A 26,127-nucleotide genomic window follows, 5' to 3' on the forward strand; every position below is an offset into this window, starting at 1 on the left:
GTAGGGATTTGGCATGAGATCTGTTCGTTAGCATTAGCAAGCACGGTGCGTAGACGACGCGGATCTGTGATGTTGACCAAAGATGTGGGCAGATTATTCCAATATTGGCATGTTTTTGGTAGGAATGAGTTAAGACACGTCACCGTTTTGTGCTGAGGAGTGCCCACTTTATGCTGATCAATTCAAGAAGAAACAGGAGAGATGTAGAGTAATCTTACGGATTCTACAACCCCGTCGTGGTAGTAAATTGTGTGGAAGAGGCAAACACGACTGTTTCCGACGGTTGACCTGAGCTGGGAGACCAAGGTTATTTTACGTTAACTTACCCTACAGCGGTGCATTCATACTTCAATAGCTTGAAACGAGCCGAACGGTTCTGTACGCCTTTAAGTAAGTTTATTAATGAAATGGGTGACCACGATCCCAGATCGGAGAGGCAGATTCCAGGTTGAATGGCACATAAGGGAGACACAATTGCTTTAAAAAAAAAGCTGGTGTAAGCGCAACATTTTGTTTTAATTAACCAGGCATGCGCGTTATGCTTGCAATGCTTCACCGCAGTATTCTAAAGCACAACAATCCTTATCAAGTGCTTATTTCACAAGCGTATTGTCTTGTGTTGGTTTTTTTTTGTTCAGTAGCGTTGGAACCTTTTGTGTTGCGCAATTTGTTGCGTTGTGTTTTCTTGTAGACTAGCTTTGTAAGCCTGTCCCTTACGTGTTTGCTTGTGCTTTCATTGTAATCAATAAACCCCCTTACCTAATGCCTTTGGTCGCGTAAGGTATACTTAAATAATTAAAAAAAAAATCCACAGTGCCCGTCTCACTTTGAGACTTCGTTCAATACAGTCAGCACGCACTGTCTGAACGCAAAGAGGTGCCTGCATTTACGTATGTGCACTTTCCTTGCTTCGTGCGGTAAGCTAGCTTTACTCTGGCGGAGCCGGCAACTGTTCAATGCAGTTTGCACAGCACAATTGTTGCCCCCTCGAAGTGTCTTCTCGCTACGACACTGCATGCTGGACGTTGGTGACGTAACCGTGGTTCCCGAGAGCATTGTCACAACAGATGAACGAGACAGAAAGAGACTTGCCACTTTCGTCTGCGGACACAATGATGCAGTGCTAACCTTGCATACGACACGGCCCTTGCATGAGGCTATTATTTCCTCCCCGTCTACTCCGGCAGAGTACCACAAAGCTGGTGGCGAGGTGCCGGTCGACTATTCTAACACCACTACGCTTCTGAGTCGGCTACTTCTGGAGGCGTGCAATCAAGCCGGTTTTCCCCTCGTCGATTTCAATGGTCCCACGCAGTCAGGTGAGTCGTTCGTTGAGTCTTTTTGCGCACGCCTGACAAGCAAGCAACCGGCTGCACCACGAATAACGCGGATGCGAAGCACTCATCCCGCTCTTGTCCTTTTTGTGTGCGCGTCTGAGGTACAGCTGGTTCAGGGTGTGGGATCGAATCTCGGCCGCGGCGGCCACATTTCGATGGGGGAGAGATACACAAAAGGACCGTGTACTGTGCATTTGGCATACACGCTAATAAACCCAGGTGGTCAAAATTGATCCGGAGTTCTTCACTGCGGCGTGCTTCATAATCAAGTGTTGTCTTTGACACGTAAAACCCCAGCATTTAATTTAATATCTCGTTCGCTTCGGATCCCGCGCTGGCTGCAGTATATAAAAAAGCGAAAAGGCTGGGCTGTTATCGTAACCATTCGTGCACTGTTGCTCGGAACGGCGCAACGTGATGCAGAAACGGTGAAGCATTTTTCTGCGACCACTTTTTTTTCTCCTTCTTGATGACTGGCTCTAAGCGCTGTGTTATTTACACTGTATCGTTGCTTTAGCAAGCGCAGTAACAGGCGCAAATCTCATTCCTTCTCACTCATCGCCATAGTGTCGCGCTGTAGGGACAGTGAAGAATCTGTAAGTGCCCAACTGTGGGCTACGAATCGTTTTATTTCGCCGACTTGTGCCCCGCAAAACAAGTGACACTCGGAGCGTAACAGTCGTGGCAAGCGCGCCCGTCGGTCGTCGAAACCTGATCTATACGGGGTCAGGTGTGCCGGCTCCTTATACATCCCTCGTCGTACGTTTCAGCATGATCGCTGGTGTTCGTGCGCGTGCGATATTCGCGCGTGCGATATTCGCGCGTGCGATATTCGCGCGTGCGATATTCGCGCGTGCGATATTCGCGCGTGCGATATTCGCGCGTGCGATATTCGCGCGTGCGATATTCGCGCGTGCGATATTCGCGCGTGCGATATTCGCGCTGTGCGATATTCGCGCTGTGCGATATTCGCGCTGTGCGATATTCGCGCTGTGCGATATTCGCGCTGTGCGATATTCGCGCTGTGCGATATTCGCGCTGTGCGATATTCGCGCTGTGCGATATTCGCGCTGTGCGATATTCGCGCTGTGCGATATTCGCGCTGTGCGATATTCGCGCTGTGCGATATTCGCGCTGTGCGATATTCGCGCTGTGCGATATTCGCGCTGTGCGATATTCGCGCTGTGCGATATTCGCGCTGTGCGATATTCGCGCTGTGCGATATTCGCGCTGTGCGATATTCGCGCTGTGCGATATTCGCGCTGTGCGATATTCGCGCTGTGCACGAAATCTGGTTACACAAGATACTTCTGGTATGGAATCGGCGGCAACGTTCGGGAGTGTCCCTACACATGTAGGCGCGTCCTGTGCTGAGCGACAACTTCGTAACAGTAGTAAGTCGGTCACCAATTGCTCTCTGAAAAGCCAAAAAATGTACGCGTGTCAATATAGGGCGATAGCCCTGGGTTATTTGTCCGTGGTGCTTGTGCAATGGCGCAACAATATCACTGTCCTCGCAATGCCATCGCAGCCATAGTCGTGCTCGCCGCATTAGTCGATGCGAAGCGTTATTCTATCCGTACAGTTCGCAGATACCAAGCGCATTACTGAAAGCAGTTTCCTAAAACATTCTTAGGAACCAGAAGGCTAAGGTTTGAAACCCGGCTGAGGCACAATTTCGGCTGAGCCGCCTTTATTTATTCACAGCGTTCACGTACGTGACAATTTCTCGCAGGGACAGTGATGCGATAGTTTTGACATCTTAGAGTCATGACGTCGCCGACCTAACTTTCAATTACTGCGGCGACTGCACGTATGTCTTTCTCCTAGTTCATTATGTCCGAGGTCTGTCTGTGTTATGCGTCGGGCGTAACAAAGGCAGAATGGACAACTTGGCGCCAGGGGTAGTCAAATCCGCAACCACGCTCACATTCCATTTTTTTTTATTAAGAAACAGGAGCTTATCGCTAATTTGAACCTCATGCACAACGAAATAGTTTGATAACAATTCAATTACCCGTGTATACCGACTGCTCTAGGCTTTATTCTGAGGTCTTCATATGGTTATCAAAAATCCAACACCTCTGCACTTGTCATCATTCTCGCTCATTCTTAGATTTTGAACATTGGTGTCCTTTATTCAGTTCATCTGCATGTATAAGTTCTACCTGTCATTTCTAAAATAAACGCTTGAAAGTCGGCTTCTCTGTTGGTCGTATGCTTTCCTTTGTGTTTGCACCTATTCACGGCAAGATCTTATTCCCGGCAGCGGATGCCAGAGCTTGTAATTCGTACATAAAAAAAAAATTCGAATAATTTTACTAAATTTATGAAACAATCGTATTTCACAGTGCAGCAATGTTGTAACAGAAAAATGGCAGCAACGCCTCAAATCAAGCCGCATTCTACCAGAGCGCCAAGGATGCTGGGCCATACCCTCTTGTATTTTTACAATGCCTGCTAAGTCGCCCAACAGTGGATAAAGCTCCACAAACTGCGACCAACTACTCGGAAAGTGGCAGCCTCCTAGTGACAATGTATTTTCGCGTCACTGGGCTGGCATATGAAAAAAATGAGGATATGATCAAAACTTACCGAGCCCTTCTGTCTGTACACCACTGGGTCTCTTTGCCATTCGCCAAGTGGGGGCTTCTAAACATAGCTTCCTGCATTGTGAAGAAGCCAGCTCTGCCACCCTGCCTTTCTCTAGTTCCCATGCAGGAAAACATCCTGGTGTCTCTTAAATACCATTTACAGCCTGCCATCAGTAACGTGGAGCGTGCTGACATGTCGCGTCGCCCCTTCCATGCGCAGGCTGTTCTCGCCTGCAGATGAATGTGGCGGACGGCGAGCGCTTCAGCGCCAGCAAGGCCTTCATCCAGCCCATCGTCGGTACGCGAAAAAACCTACACGTCGCACTATTCAGCCAAGTCACGAAGGTAGGAACCGCAGGGAACGCGGCGGTACGCGGCAGTCCTCATAGGACGTCTCCTGTTCTGTAGGTGCGCGATTAATGGTAGCACGTCCGATGTGCGTGGTTTCCGGTGGTTGTCGGCGCGAGAAGCTTAGTTTGCTTTGTCGTAGGTATGAGCGACTAGCTGTCCCAGAGCGTGCTGATAGCAGGGGTAGTGTCGTTATCTAATTGGGAGTACTTATCGACGCCCGTTGGTAATTATCTACCATATTCTCCACCATTGGCAATTACGTACAGGTGAACTTCGATGGCAAGCGCGCCGTGGGCGTAACGTTCACAAGGTACGGTCAGCAGCAGAGCGTGTCTGCAGGGCGGGAGGTGATCCTCTCGGCAGGAACCGTGGGCTCCACTCAGCTTCTGCTGCTCTCCGGCGTGGGGCCCAAGCAGGAGCTGGAGCGGTTGCAGGTAGGAACTGCGCATAACCCACAAGCAGTATCTTTTGCCAAACATTACACAGGCAGTATTTCGGACAGACGGCTGGGATACTGTTCTTTTATCCTTTATTCATTTATCTGCTCAGTCTCGGCAAAAGAAGCGTGTTGTGAATTGTAAATACAATAGTTTTGCTGCCTGGCATGCTGCATTTCTGCACGATATTAAACCTAGACTAACCGGGACAGTGCCATTTAATGCCGGTATTGACACGTGTAGTTGTTTATCCTTTTCCCGGGGTCCGCATTTTATCCGATAACTACTTAACGTTATCGCTCAGCGGGGGGGCAAGCCGCGCCTGCACGATTTGGAACTTACTCAAATGTTATCATTGAATCTATCTGGTTATGTTCACGCCGAACCTCGTGTAATCAGACCGCATGCGCGATGAGAATAGTGTTGTGCATTCTGCAAGGTGGTGTGCGGGCACCAGCGATTACGCTGGAATCTTCGACGAGTCATGTATAAAAGCCGACGCGCTCGACCTGCGGAATCGTATTTCGTCCACGCTCGCCGCTATCATTGCGCTTTGAGCGCCACTTGCTTTTGTGGGCACAGGCTCGCCCAATAAAAGTAAGTTTCGTCATTCACACTTTTGCTACTGTTTCCTTGACCGTCACTGCAACGTGGCAATATTTCTGTGCAAAACATGCCGTCCTTATAAAGTTGTAGGCTATCTTTTTTAACCGAAAGGGCGGACATTATTCGCACACAAATTTCCATATTCCTTTCAATAATGGGGAACGCTTTGCTTATCGATTATTTTCTTGGACGCACAATAAACTTGTGGATTCAAAGCCGCATAATAATTGGGTCAAGTCTACTTGGGTGAAGTTTCGGTTTATTCGGTCCCAAAGTATGCGAACTATATCTGCATTCCAGTGAAGTTTCGCAAAATACTCCATCGAGCACTGTGGTCACCAACTCACCGGAACGACCACACATTTTCTTTTTTTGGCAGCATTTAGTGATTGAGATCTGTAAACTGCGGATAGTTTCGGCAGTTCGATAGACTGATATGACCCCCTTTATCCGGTTTCAGTTTCGGATTTCGAATTTATATCAAATTCATATATTGAAGCTTTATAAATTGGCAAACTAAGTATTGCAGTTTAGTAGTGTGGTTTGTTGGGCCAGTTGGTGCATGGTGAACGTATAACGGGTTCCAGCAAGTACGGACGCGAGCACAAGTAAAAAGTAACGGGTAGGACAACGCTGGACTTACAACTGAAGTTTATAGGGAATACATTGCGGGCGGGGGGGTAACAGTATTGCAGTTGTGCAAGTAACGGCCACCTGCTAGTACAGTCTAGCCCGGTTATAACGAAGGGATTTCAATTTCCGATTCCCATTTTTGCATTTTTAATACATGTTGGGTCCGGTTTTAACGAAGTAACTAAGAGCGCGTCAGCGGACATAACGAAGAGATTTAATACCAACCGAAAAATAATCTGTCAATCAACACATTTTTGCGTCCTTGAGGCGATTTTTTCCGCGAAAATAAGATCAAAATTCGGCTGACGGCGTCCTTTCGTGGCGTCGTCTGCTCTCCCGCGGAGCGAAAGGTTGCTTCACTGCATCGCATGGCACGCCGGTCTCGTGTTGCACCGTCCTTGAACGGCGTTACGGCGTAGAGCGGTAGAGCACGCCGCGCAGGGGAAGAATGTAAAAAAGAAGCCCACTGCTTCGTGAAAGCCGGCTTCTCCCGAAGCAGCAGCGCGGAGGCGGCGCCTGCTGGGGACGAAGCTAACGCGATTGACGGCGCTGCAACCGCTGATGCTGCCGCCGCGACGGCCTGCTTGGAGCAGCTTTGGGATTCCGCTAGCGACTTGAACCTTGTGCCTGCGGGTCTAAGCCACATGGACTTCGTTTTCGCCGACGATCTTGTTGTCACCGACGACTTCACAACTGAAGAAGTTGCCGGGAGTGTCATTGAAGAGACCTTGGCGGACAGCGCCTCCGACAGCGAATGCGACGATGCTAGTTGTGCCCCTAAGCCGGTCATCTCCGCAGCGGCCATCGCAGCTGTTGACACGCTACGGATGTACTTCGGGAGTGCGGAGTTCGACCAGATCTTTGGTTCGCAGTTGGATGGTATGGAAGCCACAATCCTGAAGCCCGCTCGCGAAACGTGTTCAGGGGACGCTGGGCCACTTCTTTCAGCGACAATAAATCGGTATGCCCATGTTTGCATTTTTTTTCGTAGTCCACATATTACGAAATAGCGGATATAGCGAAGTGATTTCCAATTCCCGCCGACTTCGTTATAACCGGGCTAGACTGTATATCGCGAGATGCTGCCACAAGTGACGCAAAAATAGAAAGTGCCCGAAATGAAACGAAAACGGGTAGTATAGCATACCGCGCTGTGAACGTACGCAGGAACTCGCTAGAATCGCGCTTTCGCAAACTCAATGCGGGAAAAAAACGATTAAGGATATTAATGATTAAAAATGAATAGCTGTCTCAACCTATGCCTCTATGGTTCAAGTACACGTCGCTTTTAACACATTTGTAGCCTATAAACCCTGTCATATAGGTAAGAATGCCCAGCGGGACGACTGGTGTTTCTCTGCGTTTTTCTTGCGTCAGAAATGAGAATACTGGCCTGAGCGATGTTATGAAGTACTCCCAACATTGTTCGAGCGCGTGATCTATGGAAGTGAAATTTTTTCCCCCTTGAACCTTTTTCTAATGATTCCAGCGGGACGCAGCCCAGGGACTCTATGTGGTTAACATTAATTTTGCAAGATGTCTTATTTGAGCGTCTGTGGTAAGATTTTACTGTTAAGGACAGCGGTTTAAACTTGACCACCAAACATGGAATACTAGGTGCGCAATATGCCGTAAGGAGGTACGTTGCGTCAGGTACCGAAGTACCATATAAGGAGAGAAATGGTGAGCAGTAGTCGAACAATGATTGTCGCTTTCAGCCTACATTTCGACAAGGGGGCTTGTATTTGGCCAGGGCAGCAACTCTAAGTAGGGGCGGAGTAATTTTGCTGGATTTTTAATGCCGGATTACAGAAAACAAGACCGGTTATGCTACGGGGAGCAGTACTCCATCTTGTGATACTGTTTCCACGGGTACTTTAGTGAGAGCTAAATTAAACCGCCACCAGATAGTCGGGTGTTGCAAGTTGTCACAGCGACCACGTACCCTCATGACGCTGCGCGCAGATTCCGGTGGTCGCCGACCTCCCGGTCGGACGCAACCTGCAGGACCACGTGGGTCTCATGGTCGGCCTCCCCGTCAGCACGCATGTCGACGTCGGAATCCCGCCTTTTAGCCTGGACGACATAGCGCAGTACGCGAGCAACAGAACAGGTAAGGACGCCGCCCACAATCTACAAGTCATCGGTGTGTGGAACAGCGGTCGGCAGCGGAAAGTCTCGTTCTTTCACGTAGTCTTACGGGCGTGTCCGTTGTTTCTAGTGAACTGAATTCAGTGCCTAAGCGCTGTCTAGTGCCATCTGTGTGCCCATTCCGGTTCCCAATTGTAGGTATAAGGTTCAGTTTTTTTTCGCGTCCTTCCTGTGCGTGTGTCAGTTTGCACGAGCGACGAGTTCGCGTCCTGGCCGGACCTGCAATAAAGTTTCTTCACTCACTCACTCAGTTTGCACGTGTGCAGCCTTTTCGTGCGTGTGCCAATTGTGTGTAATATTTATATAGCGTATAGGGCGAAGTGACAGTTTCCAGGTTACCATCAATGTTTACCGGTGATTCAAACTTACTCTGGCGTAAACCTCCGGGTAATTCAATATTCTGTACAAATCTTGCAGTTTGTGCCGTCATAAAAGTTCTCACGGCAAACGCAATGAAAAGAAGGGAATCGTAACAGCATGCTAACAGAGGGCAGCCGTTAGAAGTGACGCTCGCTCTCCGCATTTCTTGCGAGTCACGATATGACGCAGCGGTACTGACGTCCTCTGAACCCTCTGCACCAGGAACGATAGCGATACCAGCGGGCAGCGAGTTTCTGCAGTTCCTGCACACAGACTATGCGATGGATCCCGAAATCCCGGACGTCGAAGTGGCAGTACTGTCCACGACGCCAGCCAGCGAGTTAGTCAAGGCATGGATGGTGGGCACAGGCCTACAGCCAGAGGTGAGGTGCCAACCACGAGAAGGGAACTACTCGCGACCTATCTAGACCTCGGTGTCCTATTCGCCGTGTCCGAGTTATGCTTGGGCCCGTAATAAGTCACTGTCACTGCGGACGCACGTTACTGGCGGCGATTCCTTGTGCATATTGTAAAACAGAGGCAGGCATTCGGATATTAATCAAATACGCAAGGTTTCCGCGCAGACTAAGCAGGGTTTTGTTGGGGAGATGGTAGAATCATGTTGTGCCTTTTGCAGTTTGGTGGGAAGAAAAAAGTTGTTTGCGTGACTCTTGGCGCCTCGCAGACTTTGAAGAGCAGTTTCTGCGATCGTCTACCAAACGGAAATCTTGCAAGGGCTCATGCTACTTAGTGTGCCGTGCAACCATGCTTCCAGCTGTCGCACACAGACCAGCTGGCTTGGTAGGGTTAATTAGCACGATAACGTAATCGAGCTACCCTGCATCGAAAGTCACGATAAGTACAAACAAATGCGGAAGCAACTGTCCACAGCTTACGAATTTGAGCTTATTGGTGTGACTTCGCGAAGAAAAAAAAAAGCGTGAAAAAGAGGACAACAGCAGACGGGAGACAGCGATGTGTCCCGTTGGCAATTCTCAGGTTTCACGCACTGATTTTTCATCGTCTGCCGGGTACGAGGCTGCGGCGACTCGGGCAGGCCTTAACCGTCATCCACGCCTCCAATAAGTGACGGGCCAGACACGGTGCACGTTTGAAGCGTTGGTTGCGTTTAAGCAACATTTCGAATACGTCTGCTATTGCGCCCATGCAGTACGAGCTACAACGCGAAAGCGTGTGGCCGAGCGGTTGTAGCTCATACTGAGCGCGACAGCACGTCTCTAGGCGAAATATAATTGTTCTGCGTTGATTTCTGCTTAGATACTTTTTGGTAGTCGACAGCGAAGTGGGCGTTCTTTTCGGCGCGGTTGCGTGCCAAAGCTGTCTCTTCGATTTGACGTTCAACGCTAGGGGGCGTAAAAGAGGCTTGCGTAGAGTTCCCGCTGCGTTTCACGTAATGATTGCGCAAGTGCGTTTACTTTTTTCCTAATGATCTATTTTTGTACGCTTTACATTTTCTTAGTGATATGCGGTGTGCACATTTAGCTGCAGAGGTCACTTCGTTTGCATCGCTGTATTTATTCATTGCAGCAGTAACGTGTTGCCTCTTCCACCTTGTCTTAGATCAAACGAGGCAAAGTAGAAAATTCGAGAGGACAGTTGCATTCGCAGATAAACTGTTTCAAAGAAGAGCATAAAAATCGCACCTTACGCTTTACGAAACCGACAGCGTTCGCGAATTTAGTGTTTCGTGAGACGACTGTCAATATGAATTTAGCAGGCACGTTGCTTAAAATTTATTCGCTGGAAATGAATTGGCATACGTATTCCGCTTCATTTCTACCGAACATCATTCTATGCTGTGAAGTTTCAAAATAGTTTCAGTCTATGTCAATCTAGTTCTCTATTTCTTCGCACCTGCTAGAAAAAGAAGCTTCGAGCATTACGATATTGTCATGGTTGGTGCTTCGAACGTAGATGGGTATACACGACGACACCCAGCAACTTGATATGACTACACGTGCAAGTAATATCCTCAAATATAGTATCGTACTTGCTACTAACAATCTCAAAACAAAAAGAAAACTAGCTTCTGGTCAATTCAAGTGAATTCCAGGAATGGTTTCTCTCCTCTCCCGATGGGACCAGAAACGTGGACGACTTCTTTTTTTGCGGCGGTAACAAGGAAGAAAGCAAGCAAACAGTGACCACAGATTGCGCTGTTGTCGCTGTACGCAGCCGCCAAACGTCGCTTTTTCGGACAGAATGTTCAGTTTGTTCGATTTTGTGTCGAACTAAGGCTGTTTTTTTCATTTGTTGTTTTCTTCAAGAATCAGTGCTTGGTCATCTTATACCAGCAGTATAGGAGAAAATGTTTTATTTATTGAGGATAAATTTTGCAAAACTGAGCCTCTCTAACGTGGGCTTGACGTTCGGCACGCGAGTTTTGCATTCTACTCCAATCGTAATGCGACCGCCACGTCCGGCAATCGAACCAGTGACTTCGTGCTCAGTAGCACGGCCGCTCGATGCAAAGCAAGGTGCTTTCGAACCTTGTGCTTTTGGATCGAGTGGCCGTGTCAGTAGCATAACGCCGTAGGCTGTGTGCGAATTGCGGCGGATCGCCGATGGGTGATTTGCATAAGAACACAATGTGCCACGACTACATACATATACCGGTTGCTCATTCCATCGATATCGTGGTGTCGTGGCTAGTGCAAACAAATAGCTTAAAAACCCTTTGTGTGCGATATAGCAATGTTGTCTAGGAGAGCTCCACTGGCCATCCCAGAGTGCCCTCAAACAGCCCCCCCCCCCTTCCCAGTTTTCTTTCGCCACCGACATGCTTGGGGTTTTAGTCGTTAAAATTGAACACTAGTGTGAAACATCTACCGGAGGAGGGATGTGGTACCATTCTTTTCGGTCGCTCGCGGAACCTCTAATGCCGTTCGCGAAACCCAGTTTGGGGACCCCTGGCCCATAACAATATAGTTTATCCACCGCAGCATGCAGCGGCTCAGCAAGCTTAGTTGTTTAGCGGCCCTATACACTCCGCGAAGGAAGCGTTCTTCGCATTAGCTGGCTGAAGTTTTGAATTCATTAGCGCTCACTGTAATATCTACACGTTAGCAAATTAGCTCTCGGTCCCTGCCCAATGTTTATGGAACCCACGACCTGACGCTTAACCTAAACCGAAAAAGACATACGACCACATAGCCACCACGGGGAACTCGACTTCTGAGAGCACTGTGGCATTCTGTTACTGGATAGTCACTCTGTCTTCCGCTCCTTTTCATTCGTCCTAATGCTCAGTGGATGGCGACACTTCGCGAACCAGGGCTAGCCTATTAAATGTCCCCGCCATAAAACTCTCCTCTGAAGGGCTCTTACGCGCAGGCTTTTGACAACTTCATTGGGCCTACGAACGGCCAGCCTGGCTTCCGAGCAGTAACGATCCTCAACCGGCCCAAGTCGCGCGGTTCCATCTCGCTGCGTTCCACGGACCCCAACGATCACCCCAATATTGACGAAGGTTTCTTGGAGCATCCCGACGATGTCAAGGCCGCCGCTCAAGGTAAGCACACGCCACTCTTAAGCCGGATGCTTGTGTACACGCTTATATTACGCGCAGCACCATCTATACAGGACGTCCCGGCTAACTTTAGTCAGAGTTTAAAAAATATACAGATACACTATAAGACGACGCGATCAAATGTATGTTGCTAAATATTGCAAAGAATTAGTCGCAACATCTTTTGTGTTCTTCTTAATTGCATAATTAGTCAAGATTAATGAACAAACTTCTGAAGCAATGCAGTTACTGAAAAAGTGCCACTAGTAAGTTGTAGAGTGGTTTGCAAAGCGTCCGATTAAACAGTTTCTAACTTTCTATATATTAGGTATTAGTTGTTCTCCGCTTACTGCAGATGCCCGCAAAATATACAAAAATATACTATGTGACTGCCCGCTTGCGCGCCGTGATTGCAGTGCTCCCAAACGTTTTGCGTACAAACGAACATACAGCATTTAGCAGGGTATGCTGCCGCTTAAAAGGCGACAGGGCAGTGACGCAGGCGTTGGCTGTGCGATTTACGCCAGCAACCGTTGTCACTTGCGCTTATCTATATCTGAGATGCACCAGAAAAAAGCCTTTCTGGGTCCGGGCAAATATTTACTGAAGTAGACTCTCGTAAGCGATTTAGGGGCGTTTCGGCTCTATATATATATATATATATATATATATATATATATATATATATATATATATATATATATATATATATATATATATATATATATATATATATATATATATATATATATATATATATATATATATATATATATATATATATATATATATATATATATATATATATATATATATATATATATATATATATATATATATATATATATATATATATATATATATATATATATATATATATATATATATATATATATATATATATATATATATATATATATATATATATATATATATATATATATATAATGTGTGTGTGTGTGTGTGTAATAAACACACGCACTGCCATCCAACAATGCACGAAAGCGACGACAAGGGAAGAAGTCGGAGTTTCGCCGGATATGTGAAGGATCGATTGCGATAGAAAATTAGTGGACAGCTATACGAGGATAGTAGCTTTATCGGCTATATTCACTTGTACACTTGGCTTATTCACTTGTACACATCGGTGTACTAAGTAAATTGATAAGCATTTCGTCACGCGTACCCAAGCAAAAATGAACGCATCTCACTCGAAGATCGCGGAAACTCGCTGTCATAACGCTGGAGTGAGAAAGCGCGGCTGCAGCAGCGAGCGAATCCACTATCGTGCTGCGTCTCGCATCAACGCGAATTAAGCTGCGGAAACACAACGCGCGGCGAACTCTGTCCCCGTCGCAGATGGCTTTCAATATACAGTGGCCTGGACGGGCGCGCGCTTCATCCCCACTTCCCTCCTTTACGTGCGCGAGATTGAGCCGCGATAGCCGGCTCACCTTCGCACGCTTTCATTCGCACATAGAGCATGTGGCGCGCGACGACTATTAACGCGATAGCGTTAAGGAGCTCGTGTCGCAGAAAAGTCGGTGTCTGCGTCCGCGGCGTTGGCCGTGAGTGAAAAATCCCGGCAGGCAATTGATAAATAAAAACAACTTCCAACATGGGCTGCGTGGGAATCGAACCAGGGTCTCCGGAGTGTGAGGCGGAGGCGCTACCACTCAGCCACGAGTTCGATGCTTCAAAGCGGTACAAAAGCGCCTCTAGTGAATGCGGTGTTGTTTTAGAAACGTGCCATAGAAGGTTATACTGCGGTGTATATCGGTAATTATGAGCATGTAACTTACAGAAGTTGCAGTTACACGAGTAGCGAAGTACGTTTCCGCTACATTTCTTCTGCGCTTTCCGCACACGCAGAGCCATCTTGCGGCAAACACAGAAGACTTCCTCCTCTCAATGTACGGCGCTGCCCCGACAGTTGGCGCGCCACGCGCGCATTGGGGCTGTGCGGGGACCGGTGCGAGGCGCGTCGCTGCCCCGACTCTCTCTCCCCTGACGACGCTTCGCCGTGCTCTCTCATGGGTTGCAGGATCAAGCGTCCTTCCTTTCTTTAGATCACTATCTATATATCTCTCTCTGCCCGTGCCGATCACGACGTTTGGCTGGCGTAGACCGTTTCCCCCTCCGAGACACCGAGTTCTTTGGTTCGTTCCGCTTGCTCAGGCGCACGTTTCGTTGCCGCGCCGAACGCTGCGTTGCTCGACGCTCACCGCGTGATTGGTGGGTGCAAAGTCCGATGCGGGGCGCCTCGTCAGTGATCGCTGCGCCGTAGCGCATTGTCTTACACCCCTTGGTGGGTCGACGGGAACGTTGTCGCGTTTCACTGTTGAAGGCGAAGGTTAAGCGTCCTCCAATTTTTTTTTATCGCCCTTGGATTTTATGCGGAACTTCACGGCGACGACAACGGCGACGCCGACAGCAGAAATGCGCATGGAGTGTTCATATAATCGGCAATAAAACTAAATTACTTGTCTTTTTCTCGGCCACAGCAGCGCCTGAAACGGCTCTGAATGGCTGCCAGTGCAGTTAATAAACGTGTCAGTGCTCCTACAGACCTCAGATCAGTTAACGCGCGAGCGTGCTGCCGGGGATATCATTCGCGCCTTCTACTTACACACTGCCTTTATGAGCGAGATTATGTGCCGTGTCGTGTGCTTGATATAACTCACCGTGAGCAGCGGCGCGGAATCTTGCTGATACCACCAGAGTGCGAGAAGGCGCCGATGTTATTCTGGTCACGCGCTCTCCCATTAACCAATCTGAGGTCTTTACTGTCACCGGAGGCGGCACGTGCGAGTGCGTAATTATGGAACGAGTACTAGGCCCCGTTACGGTCTCATACACGGGGCGCGCAAGGTGCGCGGCAGGAGGGCTCAGATCGGCTTTGGATGGCATTAGTTATTACTCGTCTCGACGCTCGTGCTCAGACCGGAGGCGGCCCGTGTATATATAAGGAACACGTGACAGCGACCCGTTTTCACTATTATGCTTCACCGCATATCAAGACTGTACAGCGGAGAGGCTTGCTTCAGGCAACCGGCCATTTGCAACGCATATTCGACCTTTGCTTCACGCACACTCCCCAACGTATGTCTCCGTCTGGAGAGAGTGGAGTTAAGCATATATACATTGCCTACACACCAATTACTTGGATTTAAATCTGACTTCCGCTAGGTACCTACCGCATAATGACAATTACCACGTGGCTGTGCTGCATGCGATTTTTTTTTATCTTGCGTAGGGGTTGGGGCATGTTTTCGGGTGATCTATGGCCGTCTCCGTACAATAGGGAGGATTCTCAGATTTCGAGAGCCTCTTGGACAAACCGGGAGAGTTTGAGGGTATGGGTATGTTTCTAGCCTCTTTCGTGGGCCGATCCAGGGCATGTGAAGTCTAAAAATGTGGGCCGCTTGCGATGATAGTGAAGTACAAAAATTCAAGCAGCGCGACGCTCCTCCCACTGCCCTTACGCGAAGTGTGACGCGATAGGTTTGCACGCGCCGTCACTCCGCCTGATTCTCACCCTCAACCCGCTCAGGAAGACGTAGCCTTTGGTCGACGTCTACTACAGGTTGGATCAGCACAGTTTTATAACTGCGCGAACATACGCCCACAGAGAGAGCACACAAGGACAGGCGCAGGTTGGATCGCGTTCGAACTTAAGATAGTTCCTTCGCTTAAAGATCCTAATTTATATGGACACTCCAGACGCATTTCTGCCGTCGCCGTGAGGTTCCTCATAAAGTCCAAGGGCGATGAAATCGTTGCCGCGCGCCGTATGCTGTAGGTGCGAGTGAAAGCTTGCGAGGGTGAGCCGACAATCGCGGCTCAATCTAGCCCACGCCGTGGACGAAAGCGCGGAGGAGGCGCACTGCCTTCCGTCGCGCGCAAGGCATCGGGGAGAGGAGTGTAGGGAAAGGGGGCGCGTTATCTTGAAGACCATCTGCGGCGGGTACAGAGTCCGTGATGCGCTGTGTCTTCGCGACTTAGTTCGCGTTGATGCGAGTGCCTGCACGAAGGCCAATTAGTGCGCCGCTGCTACCGCGTTTGCTCGCTGCAGCGTTTTGACAGCGAGTTTCCGCGGTCTTCGAGTGCGATACGTGTTAATGTTTGCATCTGCGCGCGTAACAGCATGCTTTTCAATTTAGTTCGTATGGCTATGTTTAAAAGTTTATACGGCCCATAAAAGTACATCCTTAAATCGCATAGCTAGTTGTCCACTAATTTGCTATCGCAATCGATGCTTCGCCTTTCGGGCGAAACTGCAGCGTTTTTAATAGCGCCAGCATTCTGAGGGTATTTTTTTTTGCATTGTCTCCGAAATAGGTACGTACAATTCCACTCTATTGGGCTGAGGCGGGCGGTATACACAACCCTAAAAATCTAGGAATTATGCAAGTTTCGCAATGAGTCCGTGGCTAATCGCACCTGGCTTCCGAATCTGGCTTCCGCTTGCACCTCCTCGTAGAGAGCAAAGTTCGATTTTCCAGTGGTCCCAAAGAAAGCAGTTTATCTTTAGCGGAGGGTGAACAAGCGACATTGAATGCTCCTATGAATGAATGAATGAATGAATGAATGAATGAATGAACTTTCCGTTTTCAGGTAAGGGGAGGGGCCGGGGGGGGGGAGAGGGAGGTCTATGCGCTCCAGTCCCAGCAAGCGTCCGTCACCACACTGTGGCTAGTGGTCCGTCTACCAATCGTGGTAGGCCTCCGCTACCTCCTCAGCCCACCTCAGGACTCGGTCCTGTAGGGTGGGATTGGAGCTGCGCAGGGCAGTCTCCCACATTCACTCGCTACTAATTGATGGGTTCAGGGTGCGGGGCGAGGTTTGGTGGGGCATTGCCGCATGATATGGGAGAGGTCTGTTATCTGGACAGTGCAGAAGCTTTGAATGCTCCCTGCATTCACAACCTTATTGTTGTTGTGGATTTCGCCTGAGAAACCATGTTGAAAGAAAGCGAAGTATTTGCTTCTTTAAAAAAAATAAATCGGTAAATCGGTTGTAAAAATTACACGCCATCACTGTTCACCGCAGAAGTACGTTGGGCGGGATTGGCAAGAATGTACAGAGTAGGTGTGATGGAATGTCTTTCTTTTCGTTTTTTTATTAATATTAGGTGAGGTTCAGCTTGTGCTAAGACAGGAGTTCAAAAATTACGTTTTCGTAATTATGGCAAGATGGAAGAGTTGCTTTAGCGAACTTGGCGGCACGGACAATTGGCAATCGTTCAGGAGTGTTGGTAAACTTGAACGCTTCAACAATGTTAGGGAACCATTGGTGCTAGTATACCAGTCGGCGCACGAGTCACCGCAGCTCCTTGTTTGGACTGGTTGCTCCAGAGCACCTTGGCGATGCACTTTATATTCGCCTGGTTCATATCGAGCGCTTCGAAGAAAATTGCTTAGTTAGTTCAGAGCCCTGGGATCACATTCGAATCACATTCACGCTGGGAGCGCGACCGACATCCGAGAGAAACATTCTTGTCACGTACGTCGACATTGCTCTCGGAGCAGACTTGTGTCACAATAGTTAACTTCTAGAAGCGTGCGTCATTTATACGAGGTACGTCTGTTATTGAGCGGCATATCGCGCTTCTTTATGTGGCCTTTCCGCGTGCAGTGCACTAAGCTTATCCAGAAAGCAGCGAGGTTTTGCTACAGAACATTGCCGCGAAGAGGCCGATTATTCCCAAGCGGCTAACGTCAGAAATTCTGATGGCACTGAGTTCTAGCTCAACTCGCGAAATTGAAAAGACATAGGTTCGAAGCTGGCAATGGTCCTTCTTCTATTCAATGTGCCTCGTGTATGCTAGCCGTATTATTACTCGTCCCTCTCCGATCAAAGCATAAAATTCCGTTCTGAATCGATGTCACTACAATTGCACAAAATATTTCGAAAGCGCCAAGCAGGCGTGCAGAAAAGGCCTCGCCGTGTAATTGATGGTCCAGTAGAGCTGTTTTAAATTTCCAACCGTTGTAGTTCAGTGCGGTAGCATTCTGTGTTGCAAATTAAAAGCACATCGCCGGCTAAATTGTGTTGCTGTGCTGCACGCATTTCGCTCGCAGGCACAAAGATGTTTATCGACCGCATGCTGAACACGGACGCCATGAAGCGCATCGGCGCCAAGCTCTGGAACGTCACGTTTCCTCCGTGCGCCCAGGCAGGATCTCTATGGAGTCTGGAGTACATCGAGTGCGTGTACCGACACTTCGGAACGACGGTGTGGCACCTGTGTTGCACCGCGTCCATGGGCACCCACCCTGAGGCAGTCGTGGACGAACGTCTGAGGTGCGCATCAACAGTGCGTGTAGCCCAAGCGCGTTCGCGTGGGCTAGTTGGAGTTTGTGAAGACGTCGGGGCAAGGGAGGAAGGCACACCGAGCGTTGCACTCGGGTTATAAGTGCCTGTTCGCTTCTTGTTTGCACAGGCGCAGCTCTTATAAGTCGAGTAGAATATATGTGCGTGCGTGTTTTGTGTGGAACATTCCCTTTTTACTTTAACGCCAAAATAATTTGCTTGTGACTCATCCAATAGCATTTTATTTAATAGCCGCATATGACCTGTCCTCTCGAGCGCTTCGAGTGCATTTAAATATAATGGCCTGGCGTCTGCAATCAGCAGCCGTAGAAAACGATGACATGCAGCTACAAACGCTGTCTTGCGCGTACTTTATAGAACTACCGTCGTACTAGGCGAGAACCTCGAAGGTTACATGGTCGAATGTAGTGAAAGATAAGATCGCAGGTTATAAAAATAAGGCCCCTGAGGAAATCGTGTACTGAGGACAGGTCAAGAACTACGTGCTTATGCGAAGATATGGCAGTGGTGACGCAATAATCTCGGGCTTTGACAGACCCTTAGTAGCAAACATAACCGCGAAATGCAACAAAATACCGGATGTTTAAGCGAACACTTTAAATAATTTAGATACCCTGATACCCAAGTTACCAAGATACCCTGTGGTATGATAACAAGATACGCTGTGGTAGATAGCAAAATTCTAGTCCATGAACTGGTCTACTTGAAAAGGCGGACATTACTTGCAAAAAAAAAAAAGAAATGGAAATTCACATGCAACTAATTTTGGAAAATCACTACTTAATTTGTAACTAATTGCATTGTGGCACATATTGCAACTTACAAGTTCGCGAGGCGGATCCACTTCGGCAGAATTATCAGGATGACAGCAGTTTCGAGATATTAATTCCAGAACTTTGCGGAGAAATACACTGGCATTCCAGTTTTGTGCTTCAATGCATAAAACGAAGTTTCGTTAAGAAAGCAAGCGGAACAGTGCATTTTACCGCAAGCTTGACGGCGCATAAGTATCCCGTAAATGGTGTCATCCACACAATTATTTTCAAGTGGATATGCCTTGTTGTCTCACCCGCGAGAATTTGTAAATTGCAATACGTGCCATAACGTAATTAGGTAAAAAAAGAAAGTCGCAGTTTCGCCCGAAAGGCGAACATCGATTGCGATAGCAAATTGGTAGACTGCTATACGAAGTAAGGATAGTAGCTTTATCCACCGTATAAACTTGGAAGCATTCGCTTACTAAGTGAACAAGCATGATGTCGGCCTGCACAAGCAAACATGAATGCATAACACTCGATGAGCGCGGACACTCGCTGTAAAAGCGCTTGTGTGAGCAAGCGCGGCAGTAGCAGCGAGCGAAGTGACCTTCATGTGGTCTATCGTTTCAACGCAAGAGCGGCGAGAACACAGCGCGCACAAAGGTACAAGCCGCTTGCAGATACCTTTCAAGATAGGCGCGCGACCGTGCAAAGTACGCGCTTGTTGACGAGACGTTCACTTGAGGGATCGCCAGTCGTTTCTGCGCCGGCGCGGGTAAGAGCGGGCGCGAGAGAAAATCTGGGGCTTTTGCTCCTTGAATATAACTCTACCTAGGCACTACGGAGGAGGTTTCTTAGCGCGCGTTGTATGCTTTGTATGGGTTTGCCCCTAGACATACGGCATTGCGGAGTACGGTCGAGTTTGTTTACGCTCTGCCGCTGGCTGCCCGCGCAGTGAGGCAGTGGGTACGGACGCCCCATTTGGTGATCGCTGTGTCTGAAGAGGCAAGGTTCTGACTGGTACGTGTTGTATAAGTCGTGGGTCGCTTTTTTCGTTGCGACGATAGACTGGATTTTTCACAAGCACTGCTCCAGGAGGGCACATGTAACCGGCAAACGGAGGCCTCAGGAGAGCACGTCAGGTTATAGGCGGCGCAGGATCTCCAGGGCACCCAAGGGGTAGCGGGGGGATCACAGCTGAAAGCAGGGCGGCCCGTGGGTTGGGGCCGCGGAGGCCGAAGCGTGCTAGGGGGTGTTCGCATAAAAAATTGACTGACAGGCGATCCTATACACCCCTGCCACGCGCAGGCCTCGGCGAGCCCCAACCCACGGATTAGTCCGGTTGCTAGCTTTGGTGTCCCCGTTGCCGCTTTGGTGTCCTAGAGGCGTCGCCAATAATGCGAAATAATGACACGTTGTTACAATTAGTTTCCGCGCTGCCTCACCGCTTTCCTCCTTACACGACGCGCGATATTAAGCGGCGATCGTCAGTTCTCTTTGCGCCCGGCCGCGAAATGCGCAGTTGCTTCCGGAGCACAGCGCAGTACTCGCGCCCACGCTCCCATCCCCCCACGTCCTTTCGCGCGACGGAAGACGGCGCGTTTGCTCTTTATTCGCGCGCGCCCAACTGAGCCGTGATCGTTGGCTTCCCTCGCGTGCTTTCACTCGCACATGCAGCATACGACGCGCGCTGACGGTGTTGTCGCCCTTGCACTTTTTTACGGAACATCACAGCGATGGCAGTAATGCGGCCGGAGTGTCCATGTAATTGCTGTCGCAATGAAACAGAATTAGTGATTTTTGTTAATTAATCGATTACACATTGGAATTCTTTGTGCGAGTAATGCCCGCCTCATCCAGTTTACCAGCACATGGACTAGTATTGTGCTATGTACCACAGGCAATTCTAACATACTTTTGAACATACTTTTGAGCGCACTAAAGATCCTAGATCCTGTCCACCATCTAGGTATCCGCTTAGCCACTGGCGCTTTCAGAACTAGCCCGATTGAAAGCTTATACGCGGAATCAAATGAATGGTCCCTCCATCTACAAAGAACTTACATCAGCCTTACATATTTTCTGAAAATACATTCCAATCATCAACATCCATGTTTTCACACTGTTAACGATATGACATGTACTTCACTTTTCCACAACCGTCCCTCTGTAAGACGGCCTTTCTCGCTTCGTGTGAGGGAGCTTAGTGATCAAATGCGTGTCCCACTCCTCGAGCTTCGCCTAATGCATCCAACCAAGTTGTTACCACCTTGGGAGTGGCAGGTCATAGAATGTGACATATCCTTTTTAGAAGTAACAAAACACGCACCAGAGATAGAAATCCGAATGCATTTTCTTGAACTCCAGCACAAGCACTCCTGCGCAGAGTTCTACACAGACGCTTCGAAGTCAAATGCCGGGGTGTCTTATGCTGCCGTCGGCCCATCCTTCTCAGAATCTGGTGTACTGCATCCGGAAACAAGTATCTTTACGGCCGAGGCCTACGCAGTACTGTCTTCTGTAAATCGCATAAGAAAATCGAAACTTCAAAAATCAGCGATATATAGACTCCCTAAGCGTCGTGAAGGCCTTGATGTCACCCTATATACACAAAAATCCAGTACTTAATGAACTATATTCCGTTTTGTGTAAAGCGTACATATCTAACCACCATATCATTATATGCTGGGTGCCTGGCCATAGGAACATCGAGGGCAACGTTCTGGCGGACGAGATGGCCACGTCTATAGCATCGCAAGCCGTTAACCCTACCGCTGAGGTGCCTGTCACAGATCTGAGGCCTTTCTTGCGAAGGCGGCTGCGGGCCCACTGGCAACGCATGTGGGACGCGGAAAAAGATAAGCTCCACCTAATAAAGCCACAGTTAGGACTCTGGCCCTCTACAACAAAATCGCGCCGAACAGATGTCCTATTCTGTCGTTTAAGAATAGGACACACATATGGCACCCATAACTTTCTACTGACCGGAAGTGAGCCTCCAACCTGTGGTAGATGTGGGGAGAGGCTGACCGTACTCCACGTCCTCCTGGGGTGTGGGGAAGCCGAATCTGAGAGAAAGAGACATTTTTCATTAGCATACCGACAGCACATTCCTCTTCATCCTGCAATGCTTCTTGGTCCAGAACCTCTTTTTAACAGACTCAGTGCTAGGTTTTCTAAGAGATGTGGTCTTAAATGTTATTAGTCCCATGAATTCGTAGCGCCTCCTCTCTCGAGAGGATGCCACTGCGATAATTGTTTTGCATCGCACATGCCTCCAGGCCCTTGTGTTTCAAGGGCTCTAAGGAGGCAGTAGTGCTCTGGCATTTCTCATAATCTGATATATTTTACCTATCGTATCATTCTTTTTTTATGCATCTAAATTTTCATAGTACAAGTCATACGTCATCGCCATAATTTTATCATACAGATTTTACGCACTTTAGAGCGTATATTTTAAGGCCTCTTTACAGCCACCTCACACCAACTCCATAGTAATCATAAGTACACTGCAAACTCATTGGCACAGACATGGCGCTCTTTGGCCATACCTGGCCCTTGCGCCACAAAACGCCATACATCATCATACTTTTGAAAATGTTCGCTGAAACGTCCTGTATACTTAGGGAAACAAAAGCTGTGCTACCTCAAGCATGTGACGGCAAGCACGCAGGACACAAAGAAAGCACTCTTGCAATTGGACCGCTTGAGCGCATTTGACGTGCCCTGCAAACAAGCAGTTAAGTTGCACTTCTCTATCGGAATTTGCTGTCGATGAGCTCTTCCGTGCATATGCAAGTTGCACGATACTCAAGTGTGGCATGCTTTCATGGGATACAAATAGAGGTGCATCCGCGCTATGGATGAAAACGAGCTGTCGCCTGTCATACCCATCACGTTGAGCTATAACGAAAAGTACAAAAACAAGTCGAGAAAAATTTTAAGGAAAACGTTACGCGGACCCAACGCAGATATCGGAATATATGTGAAAAGGCAATTTAAATGCCATAAAACAGGATGCAGTGCGGATCAATTCTTTTTATTATCCTCCTATGCAACTTCTACTTTTGCGCAATGTTTGTTTATGCAACGCATAGGTTGAAACTTCAATGGCCTGTAATATTTATGCTTAGTCGCCGTGGTGGCTTACTGGCCCCCACCCCACTACGGCGTGCCTCATGCTCAGATGGTGGTCTAGTCACGTAAAACAAGACAATCTAATTACATTTATTATTTATGGCACTACACCGTTGACAAGCTATGCCGAAATGCAAAAGGCGATTCGTGCGAATGCACAATCTGATTCATAATGCAACAAAGAGGTGAAGCGTGCAGACAGGACACAAGAGTAGAGAAGTGGACCACACGAACGCCGTGTTGTCTCTACTCTTCTCTACTCGCCATTTTTCTGCTCTTGTGTCCTGTCTGCACGCCTCACCTCTTTTTTGCGTTATGAATCCTTACCAACTAGCTCAGCTTTTTGTCGTTCTAAGCACAATCTGAGACGTCGGTGCGAGGAAGCAGGCGAGTTTTGATGTTTTACAGACGGGGTAATAATGAGCGCTGTGTGCAGAGAGAAGTACGACGCGCGAGCAGTGGTAACTGTTGACGTTCCCTTATTGCATCTGTGGCCTGATGATAACTGACGCCCACGTGCTCTCCGTTGTCCAAGTAAATCGTTATGCGACGTGACGCAGACGCCAGCAGTGTCAAGGCACTTGGCGTTGTCACCAGAGAAACATGCGTACGATTGCGGACCAAGGGTTAGTGCATCGCACTGATGTGCTGGGAAGGCGAGGTTTGGCGCCACCATCGGACACGCAAGCATTTACACTTCCTGTGCGCGCCATATTGGGCAAGACAGCAGCTGCCCCAATGAACAGGAAGGTTCGCCGATAAAGCATTGCATCGAAAAACGCACGCATTCACGTCAATTTGATTTTTTTTTTAAAGCGCAATAAAAGCTACCAGTACTCGGACAGCGTATTGTGCCATCTGATCGCCACCACTTGACTCTGTTGGGTCAGTTCTATAGATCAGTACTGCGATTTCTCCAATTTCGCTTGCCGCCTCTCCGCTTATGCGTCGGCGTACACCCGTGAGTAAAAGTGTACGGACCACAGGGTGGCCGAAAAAAAAAAAAGCTGGATTTCTTTGTTATTAACACGCATAAACGGAAACCGACGATAGCACTAGAACATTCGTAATGCCATGTTTGTCTGGGAAGGAAACTTGAAGGACTTCAATCCAGAGGAGAAAATTAGTTTTATTGCGCAATCCCTGGTCCATATACTTTTGCTCACGTGTGTGCATTTTTCTTGCACGTTGTACTGAACGCGCGAGTGGTTGATGGCGACTGGCGCGACCGTTTCATTGCAAACGATATTTCAAGATGCTGGCCGCTGTTCCAACATTGTTTGCGCAGGGTCCGTGGCGGTGTGATCGGTCTGCGTGTGGCCGACGCTTCCGTGATGCCGGATGTTGTGAGCGGCCACACAAACGCGCCGAGCATGATGATCGGCAGCAAGGCGGCAGCCATGATTAGAGAGGACCACGCTGGACTGCACTGAGTTGGAGTCATGCGCTGTCATCGGCTCACGAAGGCGGCTGCAGAGCGAGGTCTCATCGGCTGTTGGCACGATTGGATTTCTGGACACGTGCACTAATTGCATTGCATGTGCATTGTGTATGCATTACAGCGTTGTAGCAATGCATATACACGAGCTGAAAAAAAAAACAATTTGCATAGACACTTGCTCAACAAGCTTTCTTTTAAGCATGTGAAACTCATTATTGAATTGTAATACTTCACAATATCTAGTAGGGTGTGTTCGGATAAGGACAGGCTAAGGGGGGTGCCGACCAGTTTTAGTTTACAGCGAAATTTTTATGAGCTGGGAAAATGTCACTGTCGAAAGGAATAGACCTTTGTTTTGTGAAACTTGGCACGGATTTCTGGAGAAAAGAAATCGTAATTCACTAAAGGTGGAAAAGATCGTTTTAATGACTTGCAGATTTTATAAATTCGAAGACCTATCACTCTAAAATTAACGCATTGTACACCGCCGAAGTTTGTTCCATAAATGTACACCGCTAGTATTAACCCATTGGAAGCTAAATTTGACACTCGCAGTATGTTCTCGAACAGTTTCAGAACTTTGGTTTTTGAACAACTTCCTGTGACCGACTCCGAAATTGGGGTATTTCTTTCGGGGCCACTTTAGCTAAGGCGACGAAGCTCAAATATATTCGACAAATCTTCAACGGTGTTCTCGCGGACTAAAATAGTATGTAGCTATACTGCGTATTTATCTCGTTATGACTAACATTCCCAAAATAGCGAAGTTGCTCCATTTAGAAAAGTTTAAAAATAATCATCGCCGATTTTTACGAAAATTTTAAAGAATACCCACTCAGGACGGATAAATAAAGTACAGCAAAAGCATCTTGCGCTGTCTTATTTTAAGTGAGAAAATTGAGCCTATCTTAGACCGTTGTATGATCATCCCAACGATGTTTCGTTGTAACAATAAAATAAAAATCGCTCATGTTGAGTACTGACTTCAATCTTTTTGTTGCAGTAAGAAAAGAAAGAGGGACTCGGGACTCTATTTTTCATCTGTTTCACCAAGAAATACGTAGAGCTTTTAATTTTCGGGGTCCTGCATCGGTTTTCCTACTACGGTACGTTTAGTTAGCGAGCATGTGAAAGCGCGTACAGCAAGCTTTTATTCATTTATTCACATTACCTTACAGGCCCATTGAAGGGCATTGAGTAAGGGGGGCGACAGTAATTACATGACAAAATTAGCGAAGTGCAACATCGTTATACAATATGAACACGCAACGAATTCAGGTTATCACGGAATGTTTCACGATTGGAGATGGATGCAATGTGATCCGGGAGACCAATGTGCAATAGCTGTTGCTAGTGGTGATGAATTAAATGACCGTTTGACCGTGAATGCGCATGAAACTAAGTGCTTTGTGATTGCTGCGTGACGTGCGCACAGGAGCATGAAGAGGCAAACAGTG

At 48.0% G+C, this 26,127-nt stretch overlaps 1 protein-coding gene across 1 annotated transcript in view; it reads left to right on the forward strand.

Moving 5' to 3' along the window:
- LOC126516949 (L-sorbose 1-dehydrogenase-like) overlaps positions 1 to 25,646 on the forward strand; it is a 34,792-nt gene extending 9,146 nt beyond the window's left edge. Inside the window, exons 4-11 of the mRNA XM_050167028.2 lie at positions 1,188 to 1,319; positions 4,152 to 4,276; positions 4,549 to 4,716; positions 7,924 to 8,071; positions 8,692 to 8,852; positions 11,824 to 12,001; positions 18,082 to 18,304; positions 24,518 to 25,646. Coding sequence (XP_050022985.1) covers positions 1,188 to 1,319; positions 4,152 to 4,276; positions 4,549 to 4,716; positions 7,924 to 8,071; positions 8,692 to 8,852; positions 11,824 to 12,001; positions 18,082 to 18,304; positions 24,518 to 24,662 — 1,280 coding nt within the window. The 3' untranslated portion in view covers positions 24,663 to 25,646. The remainder of the gene's footprint in view (positions 1 to 1,187; positions 1,320 to 4,151; positions 4,277 to 4,548; positions 4,717 to 7,923; positions 8,072 to 8,691; positions 8,853 to 11,823; positions 12,002 to 18,081; positions 18,305 to 24,517) is intronic.
- Positions 25,647 to 26,127: the final 481 nt, after the last annotated feature.

Source organism: Dermacentor andersoni, chromosome 1 (assembly GCF_023375885.2).
Source record: "Dermacentor andersoni chromosome 1, qqDerAnde1_hic_scaffold, whole genome shotgun sequence".
Classification (NCBI taxonomy): Eukaryota; Metazoa; Arthropoda; class Arachnida; order Ixodida; family Ixodidae; genus Dermacentor; species Dermacentor andersoni.